This window comes from Acyrthosiphon pisum, chromosome A1 (genome assembly GCF_005508785.2).
Source record: "Acyrthosiphon pisum isolate AL4f chromosome A1, pea_aphid_22Mar2018_4r6ur, whole genome shotgun sequence".
In the NCBI taxonomy this organism is placed as follows: domain Eukaryota; kingdom Metazoa; phylum Arthropoda; class Insecta; order Hemiptera; family Aphididae; genus Acyrthosiphon; species Acyrthosiphon pisum.
This window is the reverse complement of record NC_042494.1, coordinates 76,243,327-76,257,586: the sequence shown is the minus strand read 5'-3', so window position 1 is coordinate 76,257,586 and position 14,260 is coordinate 76,243,327. Positions and strand designations below refer to the sequence as shown.

The 14,260-nt window shown below is 28.4% G+C and overlaps 2 protein-coding genes across 2 annotated transcripts in view; one reads left to right on the top strand and one right to left on the bottom strand.

The window, feature by feature from the left end:
• Window positions 1-4,941, bottom strand: part of LOC100160748 (maltase A3-like) — a 9,302-nt gene extending 4,361 nt beyond the window's left edge. Inside the window, exons 1-7 of the mRNA XM_016803514.2 lie at window positions 4,639-4,941; window positions 4,417-4,560; window positions 4,017-4,196; window positions 3,111-3,265; window positions 2,830-2,955; window positions 2,557-2,774; window positions 2,299-2,491 (exon numbers count right to left, since the gene is read on the bottom strand). Of these exons, the coding sequence (XP_016659003.1) occupies window positions 2,299-2,491; window positions 2,557-2,774; window positions 2,830-2,955; window positions 3,111-3,265; window positions 4,017-4,196; window positions 4,417-4,560; window positions 4,639-4,819 (1,197 nt within the window). The 5' untranslated portion in view covers window positions 4,820-4,941. The remainder of the gene's footprint in view (window positions 1-2,298; window positions 2,492-2,556; window positions 2,775-2,829; window positions 2,956-3,110; window positions 3,266-4,016; window positions 4,197-4,416; window positions 4,561-4,638) is intronic.
• The window catches only part of LOC100167238 (head-specific guanylate cyclase), a 343,251-nt gene that overhangs the window by 73,589 nt on the left and 255,402 nt on the right, over window positions 1-14,260 (top strand). Inside the window, exon 3 of the mRNA XM_029487547.1 lies at window positions 7,477-7,547. Coding sequence (XP_029343407.1) covers window positions 7,477-7,547 — 71 coding nt within the window. The remainder of the gene's footprint in view (window positions 1-7,476; window positions 7,548-14,260) is intronic.

Here is a 14,260-nt window from a genome sequence, read left to right as displayed (position 1 = left end):
AAAAAATATTTAAAAATATAGTTTTTTAAGAAAAATGTTGTTTTATAAGCGACTTGAAACTATGTAAAAAAATATTTTCAAAAAAGTACACTTTTTGAAATAATGAGTGTTCAATGATAAAAGAATCACCCGGTATATCTGAAGTTGTATTCAAAAGTAACAATATGTCAATATATAAATAAATATAAAATAAAAACAATAATACGATTATATTTTACCCTTCAATTTTAATGAGGTAGTGGGGAAAAATTATAGTTTTGCCCCCGTTGGATTTTATCCGAGGGGTAAATTGCCCCATCTGTCCCCCTTCTCCGAAGCCACTGACCACAATCATTACAGTGCCCACTCGTTTCGTTATTTAATTGATCAAAATTTTAAAGAAATGTAAAATATTATAAAACGTATAGACCACGGTAATCACAAAATTCTGCATCTATAGGAATATATTTTATACTATTATACGTACAACCCAATTCGACCATGCTCCAGATGGCAAATTTGACATCCATTCTGTTAACACCTCAAGAAATTCTTTCGCAGACCGATGAGGCAGGCCTAAAAGACATACATTAAAAGGAAAATGGGCTCCAAGGTTTGTTTCATTTCCATAATATTTCATCAAATATTTTAATTCTACATATGATTCAGTAACCATGAATCTGTGAAATTTTTAAAACAAATTTAAATTACTGTTTCCTACTTATCTAGGATATAAATAATACATGTTTTATATTTTGTACCTTGTTTGATCATCCTTTTTCTTATATTCTTCTAATAAAGATCTCCAGTCATATACTTCATAATAAACTTCGTCTAATCCTTGTCCGGTAACCATGTTTTTGTTTTATTAGAGAATCCAGCTTGAGAAGAGGAATCCCATTGAAATGGTGTACGAACTGTTTCACGAGTTATACCAAATGATTTAGACCAATCATCAATAAGCTGATCATATCTCAAATATGTATCTGTCATTCCCAATTCATCAGCCATATAAACAACGGGTGTTCCTGGTAAGAGTAATTGTAACATATGAATACCATCTATCAAATTCCAATCCCAAATCTCGTGGTTGCACGACGACGAATATCATGATTTCCAATCTAAATCATAAATATATATTAAAAAGTTATTTTTGGATTTGGAACGTTGAATGTGTTTATTTTACAATGATTTTTTTTTTGTTTTTGTATTTGTACCTATACATAAAAGTTAATCAAAATAAGACTTTGATTCATTTTTATGGCGCAGGTTACTTGTATTCAATTGGATCTAGTTAGTCAACCAAGAAAAACAAACACAATTTGGTGAAAAACTGAAATTTTTACACAAATTCAGTTGTTGACGTGATCAAATAGTTTTTTTTTTTTTATGGTATAACTTAAAAAAAATAATATATTAGTTTTTATCAAAAAATATTAAAACTATTGCTTATTTCATATTATATTATGATACAATTTTCAAAATATCTTGACCATTTTTGTAATTTATTTTCAATTTTCGATTTTTTAGATTCTGAGCAGAGCGATGAATGTATTGATTTTACAATGATGTGTTTTTTTATTATTTTTTTTTTGTCTGTCATCACCTTTTAAGAGTGGATTTTTGAGTAAAAATTCTTAGATTTTATTCAAAAGTATCTTTTCTGATAGGAAAGACTTTCCGAAAGTGAATCTAATTGGTACTTTGAGGAGTCAAAAGTGCCGTGAAAAACAAAAGAAAAATTAAGAAAAAATGAGAATTTTTACGCAAAATCTATTTTTGAAAAAATCAATTTTAGTTTTTGGTGCAACTCTTAAACAAATGACCGTAGATACATGACAATTTGATTCAATGTTTATATTAGCATTTTCTATACACCATAACATTTTCCAAATACCTCGTGGTTGCACAATGACGAATATTATGATTTCCAATCTAAACCATACATTTATTAAAACATTTTTGGAATCGGGGCGATGAATGTATTGATTTTACAATAATGTTTTTTTTTTTATTTTCATATCTGTATACATGAAAAGTTATCGAAATTCGAAATAAGACTTTTATTTATTTTTAGGGTGGTTACTTGTATACAATTGGATCTAGGAGTTTGACAGGATGTCTTTGCTTAGAAATGTTTTTAGTATGTAATGATATAATATCAATGAATTTAAATTTAACACATCCATTTCAGTGACCCGCTTGTCCACCTTTTTTTTTGTTATTTAATTAATCGAAAGTCCAGAGAAATGTATTTTTGTTATAAAATGTATACATATACAACAGTGTATTTTATAACTCTCTGTATTTATAACATACAATCCAACTTGACCATGCTCCAGATGGTAAATTTGATATCCATTCTGTTAGTTTCTCAACAAATTCTTTTGCAGATGGATGATCTAGACGTGCAAGACATACATTTAGTGGGAAATGAGCTCCAAGGTTTGTTTCATTTCCATAATACTTCATCGTATATTTTAAATCTAAATAAGTTTCAACAATAATGATTCTGTAAATTAAAAAAAAATTATTTTTTCCTATTTAACTAGGGTATAATTATTTTACATCACTTACTTTGTTTGGCCATCATTTTTCTTGTATTCTTCTAATAAAGATCTCCAGTCATTTACTTCGTAAAAACATTCATCTAATGCTTGTGTATAACCAACTTTTTGTAGGTTTCCATCGCCCAACACAGGTGCATCCAGTAAATCAGGCCTCTCATATAGGTGTGCAATCGCATCCATTCGAAATCCATCAACACCTTTATCCAACCAAAAGCGCATCATGTCCTAATATAAAATAGTTAATAAGTTGATTAGACAATAATTGTTCAAATCTACGTACTTTTATTTCTTCACGGACTAATGGATTCCAATAATTCAAGTCTGGTTGTTGCTTATAGAACTGATGTAAGTAATACTTTTGTCTGGTTTCATTCCACTCCCATATACTATTTCCAAATAGTGATTTCTATGTAAAATATGTACAAAAACTCCATGATTTAATGTATAAAACAATTTATTTTGTTTTCGTGTATTTATTTTACTTATATTTGTATATATTTTTAGACAAACTATTTAGTGCTCAAAAATTCTAGAGCGTATCCCATGACATGTTTTCCTTACCCAATTATTTGGCACTTGTCTGGTCCCATTTACATATTTTGCATCGACCCATAAGTAATAATCTGTATACGGTTCTATACTCTGTACAGACTTATCAAACCATTCGTGTTGATCACTTGTATGGTTTGGTACAATATCAAGAATAATTTTGATTCCTACAAACTATGATTTATTAAAAATATGGAAAAGATATAATTATAATAAATCTAATATTTATATGAAATTGTATACTAAAAAATTATTCTGAGCTCAGCATATGTTAAAAAATATAATATTTTATAATATTATTGGTATTAATGTAAGTATTCTATTTTATTATTTATTGGTAGTGATACAGATGGTTGAATTATTTTTTTCCGAAAATATTACAATGAAAAATTTCATATAAAACATATTGGTATACTTTAAAAATTTTAAGTACCCACGAATAATATTTTTCAATTACAACAAAATAATTAAAATCGTTATTCTCTGATTACATTTTTAATTTACAAATGTTTGTGATTTTGATGAGTTTAATAGACATTTAAATCATAATAAAAAAAACTTTGATCTGCTAGTATAACAAATTATTATGAATCGAGGAATTAATTATTAATCGAACGATTATTTTACAATAATCGAAAAAAAATAAAACAAATAGACAATTTTGCATGGCTATAAAATTATCAAAAAGAGCCAAAATATATTGAAAATGTTATCATGTATGGAAAATCGTCATATAAACATTTTGTAAATATTAAAAGTATCTAATATAGTTATTAGTTTTTGAGTTACACCGAGAAAACAAAATTCTTCCATGAAAAATTATTTTGCTTCATTCGCTCTGCTCAGAATCTATAATATACTTACACAACTTGTATAGGTACCTATTATATAGCTTACATATTTAAAAATTATACAAACCGCTTTCGTGAAGTTTATTTATTAACTCTTCAAAATCTTCCATTGTGCCCATAAGTTCATCTATTCCTCTATAATTCATTATGTCATAACCCAAATCAACTCCCGGTGAAGGGTATATTGGAGTTAACCAAACAGCACATATGCCCAAGTACTTAAGATAGGGAATTTTTTTAATTATTCCTAAAAACAATTTTAAATTTAATTAAATAGCCATTAATATATTATGCTGAAGATCATAGCATATGTGGGTACAGAAATGTATGTATAAATATGATGAATGCATTTGTTTTATAAAATAGAATTTGATTAATAATACATTATAAATAAAATTAATTTGATGATAATATGAGTTTGTATGATGAACTTAAGAAACAGAAAATTGTTATAAATCTTGTATTACCACGTAAGTCTCCAATTCCATTGCCAGTTGAATCCATAAAAGATCGAGGGTATATTTCATAAATGATGCCTGTTTGCCACCAATCTAAGTTTGTTTTATTTTTCTTGCTTAAAAAGTTGTATTTTTTAAGTTTATTTGATAAACCTTGTTAAATTGAAAAAAATATCAATAAAATATACATTTAAACTATAAACATTGTTAGTTGAAAATGAGTAAATTTACCTTCCATGTTGTCCTCTATAACTTCATATTCCAAATTCTGCAGATGGTTGAAGGCACTAGTAAGTATTTTGTTGGATCTTAATTCAATGCTAGATATTTCTTGATGGTGGAGATTAACTAATTTTTTATTTCCAGCTTCGACACCAAGAATAATAAAATAAAGAAATAAAAAGAATGACATTTTTCTGATGAATTGAATACATATATAATCCACAAGTCATATAGACATATTATAAAATGGCTACTGATGTAAGTTGACTACCAAGGCAAGAATTTATACAGTTTATATTTTAGAGATAAGATATACAACATTTACAATGTGTATCATAAACTTAATTTTATTGTTTTATAGATAGTAGTATATATAGATTAAAGTTAAAACTAATATATTTCGAAAAAAACATGAATAGAAAAAACTGTTTCCGAAGTAGTTACCGGTAATCTTGAAGAATTAAAACCACTTCCAAACCGATAACTGGCAATTGAATTTTTAGAGACCAAAGTCCCAAGTATCCACGAATAATATTTTTAAATTATTACACAAAACTAAAATCGTTCTTCTTCGATTAAATGTCTAATTTTAAATTCAAATAGCTATAAAAAAAAACAGTGTTTATATATTTGTTTAGATTTTTTGGTTACAGCATGAATTACTTACATGAAATATTGTTTTACATTTTTAATTCTAAGCTATAAAAATTGAACATTTCATATATATTTAACAGCAATATAGTTTGTAAATTTAAAATTTGATTAATTTCGTCGAAATTCAAACTTTTAATGCCTATAAAAAAAATTGTGCCTATGTATTTTTAATATTTTTCAATTTCTATTGTAACAATATATCATAAAATATATATTTGTTTCCGGTAGTTCTTTTTTTGCTTAAAGTAGGCAAACTCATGAGGAATTTTGTAATTAAAATGTTGTAAAAATGTTGTATTCAAATCTAAGGTAAAAAAAATTTTTTTTAGGAATTTAAAATTCAAAATAATTTGCAAATTTTGTGATTCACGGTTTTTAAAACTGCTGTAAAATTTAAATGTTGACGTCCCGAATGCACTAACTAGATTAATTTTCCCATCGTATAAAATACTGATGTTGATAATTGAAGCAGAATTTCAACTACTTATCGTGGACCCGGACACAAAAAAACACACCATTGTGAAATCGATACATCACTCCACTCAAAATCTAATAAGTACTTTAAAGTACATTTTTGCATTCTTCTTAATTAATATTGGAATTTACATATTATTAATTACATTTTATCACGTGCCTCATTATCCTTATTGTCGAGTAATATGGTCGAATATTTTTGCGGATACTTTAATATCGAGAATATAATATGTGACATTGTCTGTTACATATTGGTATTATTGGTACCTATAGATATACAATTGTAGGTTAGGTCTATTATTAGTAGCAATCTTGACGATAAATAATTATATATTTTGTTTTTAATAGAAAACAAAAATGTAATAAGAAAATATTCGTTGAAAATTAATGTTCACGGTATTTTTATTCAGTAATTTATTGTATATTTCGTACCAATTAAAATTTGTGACACTCTAGCTGTGATAACCACTTGGGGCATGTGTGCCCAAGATCTACCACCATCCTCACCCCTAGATCCGTTGCTGGATTTAGGGGTGAGGAGGGTCTTACCAATGATATACTATTTTATTTATTTATTTTGATAAATAATGCATAATACAATACAACAACATACATTTTGATATCAGGAGTGAATCAATTTGGTGTTATAGCTTCATTTCACATTTTGTGAAAACGATGAATAAAAGATGGATTACAATTTTACGATATTTCATTAGCCACACCCTACGGAACTGGCCCATTCAAAGGGTAATCGTTGAAGGAGAATGATTTATTATTGTAAAAAATAAAAAAAAAATACAATTTGTCCATTGCGCCTTTCAATCGTTACAAATGTTCGCCAAATTTGTTACTCTTGGGGGTGTTGCATAGTAAAAACAGTCCCAAGAGGGTCAGCCAATTGATGTTGGGTTGAGTTTGCGAACGCCACGCCATTGTTCGAAAATACGTACACTGTCGACATATATCCGAAAACCTTTGGTAGTTTCAATAAACTACCAATCGAGTTCTAAGGAACCCTTTTGCGTTAAATTTGAGAGAAATACTCTCTTTTGAGAGGTATTGTATATATATATATATATATATATATATATAACAATATATAGTATATACAATATACAACAATGGTGTGTATAATGTATAATATAATGGAAATGTTTGATCATAAAATGTTGAACAACGAATATTATAGGTACCTACCTATTATACTTTCAAGCCTATAGCCCCACAATGTACCTACACATACAGGAAAATAACACAGTGCAATGACGTCGTATAGGTATAGTATTTTCTAGTTTTGTGTTATTTTTTATGATTTTATTAATTATTTTTTTTTTTACAATGATTTTACATTAATTTAACGTATATATCGATCACTTTTGATGAGTATATAGGTACTTCGTTCGTCGGAATAACGGAATATTAATAATAATAAAAAAAAAATGATAATCTGTCATAGACATAACCGTTATTTAATTTTTGCACCTCTGCGGATCCATTTAAAAGCCAAATGGAGTGCTATTAGAGAATAACCGCTTTCAACGGATTAATTAAATAAATTGTGACCCACCGAGGTTTATACCGGCGTGGCTACCTCGTCGTTGTCATCGTTTCATCACGGTTTTTTGTTTTACCACAGTTTTATGTTATTTTATTCAAGTGTGAACTTAAAATGTATTTTTGTTATTGAATAATAATCATTTTTATCGTGGTTTGTTTCAGAATGATGTGATTTATTCGGCTTTCAAGTCCATAGTCGAACAAACCGAATGTCCGGCGTACAGTAAAATACTGTGAGTACCTATACCTACCTATTATATTATTCCTTTTACTGTTATATTATAAGCGTGTGACTATGTACGGTTTTGTTTGGTTTTGAAATTATTATTATTTTAACGGAATGCCAGCTGATTTCGTATTATGCGATACGGACCCGAATCTTTTATTATATTATTATTATTATTATTATTATTATTATAATATTATTAAATTGTAGTGGCGCAACGCACAAATAATAACAAAAACAAAAACATATAGCAAACAGTTTGGTTTTTATTTGACGTGTCGATCGATAGCCCACGTGGCTTTTATACCCTTACGCGTCGAGTGTCCGTTCGTGCAGTGTTTATGACAGGCTTTGGGTGTGTGTGTGTGTGTGTGTGTGTGTGTGTGTGTGTGTGTGTGTGTATGTGTGTTCGCGATTTTACTGGATTTGTAAACGACTACGGTGTTGATTTAATAATTCAACGTTCTGTATACATATTTTGGTCAGTACAACAGCCGTGCGAGTATAAGTAAGTATCGAAAAAGGTCATTCGACGACGACGTACACGAACAAAACTTACCCCACTGAAATGCGTATGATAACAATATGCGACGTCAATTGTGCAGTGATCGGCTCCACGATAATATTTCGTTGTTTGGAATTTAATGAATCACAATTGCGCACAACGTATGATATTATGTAAATCAAATTAAATTTCCATGCAGCAAGTTATATTTTCTATACATAATATTATATTATTCAATAATGACCCTACTCAAATAATATTATATAATTATTATTATCGAAAAACCAGCTGTTCAACATAAAATATATTTTTTTGCATATCCATGACGACGTGTTGGGAGATTATTTCAGGATTTTATAAACGCGTATTGTCCTTGTAATACCTATAATATAGCACTCAATATCACAATGATTGTGTTAAATTGTAATTTATACCTACTCCTGTTATATCGATAAATCAATCAAATTTAAATAAAACCTCCACTAATAACCAATATAGCCGGTACGCTGTCTGTTTAATCCAATTGATTTATAATTTTAATTGTTACGAGCAGAACAAGAGCGTACGGCGTCAATTTTTATGTCAATAGGTTGATTTTGTGTTATAATGGAAAATTAAATTATTGAAACAATATTTTAAAATTAGGAAATGCACGAAAACGTACAAGTTCTACTTATTTTGAAAAATATTGTATAATATAGTCTACGATTATCACATTAAAATAATATGATTAAAATTAACGTTTATTGCCATTTTTAAACAGTTTTTTTTTACTTTCTCATAATAAATATTTATGTATATGCTTACATTTTAAGTTTGAATATTATTAATTTAAGTAATATAATTTAGTCTTGTGAAATATAAATAATTTATCACCAAAACCGTTATTACTAGACTGATTAGATTGACAGGTTCATCAATTAAAATATACTTTGATAAACTGTGTAGTATAATATATCGTTAAGAAAAGAAAATATACGTTTCCAAAACTTACATATCCATTGATTTTCTCAGAATCTAAAAAATATATGATATTATTATATTCCATTTTAAATCACAAATGTAAATAAGGTTTAGGACTGTAGCATAAATCATGTTTGATATTGTAAACAATTTCGTTTCAAATCTAGGAAAAATTGTTCGTTTTCTCATAACAATAATGGCAAACCAAAAGATCATTCTAAACACATTAAGATTTCTACATAATTTATTCGGGTACAAAGTTTTGCTTGGTCATACTTGTTTAGCGGTATTCCGGGGTATCCAAAGCAGTGTGACCTTGAAGCAAATGGATGTAAGAGCAAAGTAAAAAAGAAATACGTTGAATAAATTGTGTTGCAAACAGAGGCATCATTTATGGAAGAGGAGGAAGGGACCACCACACGGGCATTTGTCATATCCCTATAGGTTTATAATGGAAAACGTCCGCAAAGCGAATCTCTACACACCGTTTGCCAAATACTATTTTTTCTATTTTTTTTTTCACTTTATACCAGATGAATACTGTTGAGCGTAATTGAAACTATTCGTCTTGTAAGCTCAAATCATGTAACACAAAGAAATATTGTTTTATAAAAACCACAATGCGTAGCATTTTAGTAAATTGACAAATCATTAAATTAAAATTGTTATCTATATCGTGAAAACAATATAAGTAGGTACCTTGTACTTACCTACATAATATTATAATATTATAATAATAAAATATAAACAATGAACACTATAAAGCTTTATTTTTATAACGCGACGATCAATCGTATAAATATTCAGGTATGTTAAAAATCAAAAATGAAAAACAATCTCTTCCGTTCAATCTCCACCGCGGCTCGTCCTCACTCCTCGTGTTCGTCAAGAGTTGGTGAAATATGGTGCGTGGCTATACAGTTAAAAAATGGTGCAACATAGGTATATAGGTATTATCGGCGGTGCGGCGGTAAAAACGTTTTGTTTGTCCGGGAAAAACTCGAGCGCACTCACTTAATTACGTGGCCGTGTTATTGAGCCCTTCAATTAAACCTCACCCACTCTCTCCGCACTCTCACTCTCTTACTCTCTCGTTCTTCCTCTCTCACTCTCGTCACTTCCTACGTATCTTCTCTCTTTTCTATATCTTCACTCTCCGTTTATCTCTGCCCATCTCGGTTCCACTTCTTGTGACCCACCCCCCTCCCCGCCGCCTACGACGCCACCAAAAACCGCTAAACGTTTGGGTTAATTACACAGTTATAAACAACTACCATTGCCGCGGGTGTGTATGCCACCGCCGCTGTTGAACTGCGTCAACAAAACTTTACGGGAGATTCATTAGGGCGTGCACATCAATTAGAAAACAACGACGGCGGTGTCGACGGAGAAATAATAATAAATAAGGAAAAAAAGAAACGATAACGGATTTCCAAAACAGGTAAGTGCTTGCACCGACGACCTTTTATTTTATGTATACACGAATACGATTGAGTGTTGCCACCATAATATATTATATTATTTCAAACTCGTAACGTAAATTTTTTCTTCTTTTTATCGAGATATACTTTCAAGACTGTTGTCACTGATTGTTAAAAAACACCTGGTTATTACATAATATTATCATACCACGTTATTATCCTCCTGTATTTAATATTTGCATACATTATCGTTCCCGAGAGACATCGCTGGACTATCGTTCGGTATCATCAGTGTATAGTTATTTAAATTAGTGCTCAAGTTTGTTCTGTATATTTGACGGTGTATATTAATACGAGTGATATATCCTTATGATATTTTTAATTTATTATGACGTCATTAAGACGTATAGACATTTTTTTTTGAACAAGGTGCAAACATTTTTATTTTATTTTTTTTTTAAATTTCGTACCCATTTCATGACAAAATATATTTTATTAGTTATATTATCACCAAACAAACATTCTTTTCACGTTTTTAAAGTATGGACAGGTAAAATATTATACTGAAAATTTGAAAAGCATCCATCTATCCAACCCCACAAAACACCTATTAGACACATTTTTTTAATTATTCATCTTAAGTACATCTCCAATTACATTTTACCCACATTATATAGTATAGCTATACTTATATCTACCTTTATGGCTCGTAATACATACAATTATTATACTTCATTTATACTTCTGGATAATATATTATACCGACATTTAGGTTCTAATATTGTTTTACCAACTTAAACGACAATTATTTCGCAATCTAATATTTAAATAAAATTAAGTAAAATCACACACAAAAGAACGAAATCAAGTTATAACTTTTAGTTATTTTTTATCGATAGTAAAAACTATTTCATTGTTTGATTAAAAAAAATGTATCACTTTGTTTTAAACTTTAATGACAATATAATAATATACCCATGTAAAAATTGTTTTTCGTTCGTATTAAATATCAAACGCCGATGAAACTCAAAATGTTTGTTCGTGTAATTAATTTAATGAATAATTATTATCAATATTGTCCTACTATAATATAGCGCATCTTCGATTTACCATCCTCCAATTACACTGCATATTCCAGTAAAAAAAATTGGTTTTAGAAAACCATTTCACTAGTTGATGTTTATTTTTTTTAATGTTCAGTTGTAAAACCGTTCAAATATTGTTATATAACAATATATACTTTCCGTTTCAAATCGTAAACTAATCCAAAATTAATAGAATTCGAATTCGTGTTTGTACATATATGTTGTATACATAGCTGGTACCTGAACTCGAGGGGTGTCCCACGGCGATTTACTTGTTTGAAGTAATGTAGATTCCATTATCCCATCGCTTTGAATAACTAAACATTCGCGGGACATAGCATATTAATAAATTCATCCACGGAGAGACCTTTATGAAATAGATTTTAAATTGATATTAAAAATGTATTTATTCTTCATTACCAGCAGCATTCGTCTCAGACTTGAACAAAATCATTTCGTAATGACAAATTTTAATTATTTGATTTATCACGTTGCATTAAACTGTAAGATGACAAGTTTTTAGCGTTTAATTATTATTTTCGTGTAATTATAAATTAAAATATTCAAAATTATTAATTTCAAACAGCATTCTCGTCACAGGACTACGTAATTAAAATGTGAGTATTTTTTTGACAAGGAGCTTAAGAGAAAAAAAGTGTGCAGAAATAATAATCTTATCATAGCATCTAAACAATGTCATACCTATGTTATTTATCGATTATACATTTCCTAAACTCTCGAGTATGTTGTGGTCAATTGAAGTTAAATACTTATTATGAAAAAACTATATGTATATTATTTGTGTTATTATACAAAAAGTCACAAAGTTTTTACTATACAATATCCGATTATAACAAAATCACTGAAAATATTGTTCAAACAATTAACTTATTGTAAAAAAAATCACTAAAGCCTTAATTTCTAATTCAAATCTACACACTATATTATGTCGCTTTATAAAATTACAAAGGAGATTGAAATTTTATCGTTTATTTTTATTAGCAAACTTTGTAATTTTATTTTTTTTCTTCAATTACCATTACATAACCATTTACACTATAACTGCGTGTATGCTATGTCTGAACAAACTCATAACTAATTAAGGAAGTGATGTCAAGAAGTTTGTAATGTTGGTTTAATTGCTTACAAGTCCAGAAATAATTTTGCTTAAGTTAATCAACGTCCAAAGTTTAATTAAATCTATATAAATATTTTATATTTAATGATTTTCCAATTATTTACTAAATAATGCCATTAGGTAATATTAATCGAAAAATAACGATTTATCTTTTACCAATTGTATTATTATGTTGCGATTCAAAAAGTACCTATTAATCAAAGGGACTTAAATTTCGCACACACTTACACTAATTATATATATATAGGTAATAAGTATTTCATTGAAATATACACACATTTTATGTCAAAATTGATCAAATATAGATTTCTATATTATAGCAAGTTGTAAAAATAATGATAGGTACCTATATGAACATTTACGCACAAAACCCGTCACTGAAAATTTACTGTTTTTAAATATTTAAAATTTAACAACCGATAGTAGGTTGTGAATATAAATAGGTATTTAGAGGTTGAATTAATTTAACATTTAAAATATTAAAATCCACATTCGTATTACGTATATCTAAATAATAATATGTGCAACATGATTTACTAAAATTTTTAATTAAAAATTATTTGGAGAACAAATATATGATTCCCCCGCATAATCAATAATACACAATAATTTTTACACAAATAATTCATATGGCTATTCTGTGTAGGTATACATATTATATTAAGTATTTCGGACTTTTAGTTTAACTAGTCTACATTTAAAAACAATTTTAACAACGCATACCTATATCATAAATACATTAACTATATTATTATAATGTGAATAAAATAACTGCCTATAAATTATAGATAAGGAAATAGTTACTTACTTTTTTTTAAGAACCATATTTTTTAAAACCAATTACTTTAATTTTATATGGTATAATATGTGTTTGAGGTTTTTATTATAATGTTCATCACCGTCGCTAAAATAATTAAATACTTTTTTTCCATTACAAAGTATATTTTACACTTCATTAAAAATAAAATCAAACGTGGATATTTCAAAAAATACAAAAATATATGGTATGCAAACACCTGGATTAAATTTATGAAAGTTCAAATCAGTTATTTTATCTTAGCCATTTGAAGATATTTTTATTAAAATAATTATTTTATTAAATGGTCTTAAATTAATGCCTCTCACCATATTATAATATAGGTTCTATTTACCAGTATCTAATAATTAAATACAATTAAAATTTAAAAGATCATATTATTATAAACGCTTTTTTTTTTTTTTACACACTTTTCTTAAGTTCGCTTTCACGTCTGTCTGTAATAAAATCTTGCACGCTCGATTTGAAGCACTTTTTGACGATAAAAAATTCTGAAAATTGGTATAGACCTTGGTCATAGATGACAATACAATAGTCCATTGTCATTTTGGGACCCGGACCTCCAGGTCGGCGATGACGGCTGCGCAAAAATCATCTCCGAGGAAGTACAGGTACGAAGGGTTTCTCTGGGGTTTTCGGGGTAGCTAAAACCGAATTTGAGTCTAACAAATGCCCCGAAGTCCCCGGCATCCCCCCTACATGGATTCTGCAGTGGTACAGCTAAGACTGTAAATATTTTAATTATCGCACGCAGTATATCTGGTCGCATAACTATTTGTTATTTTGTACGC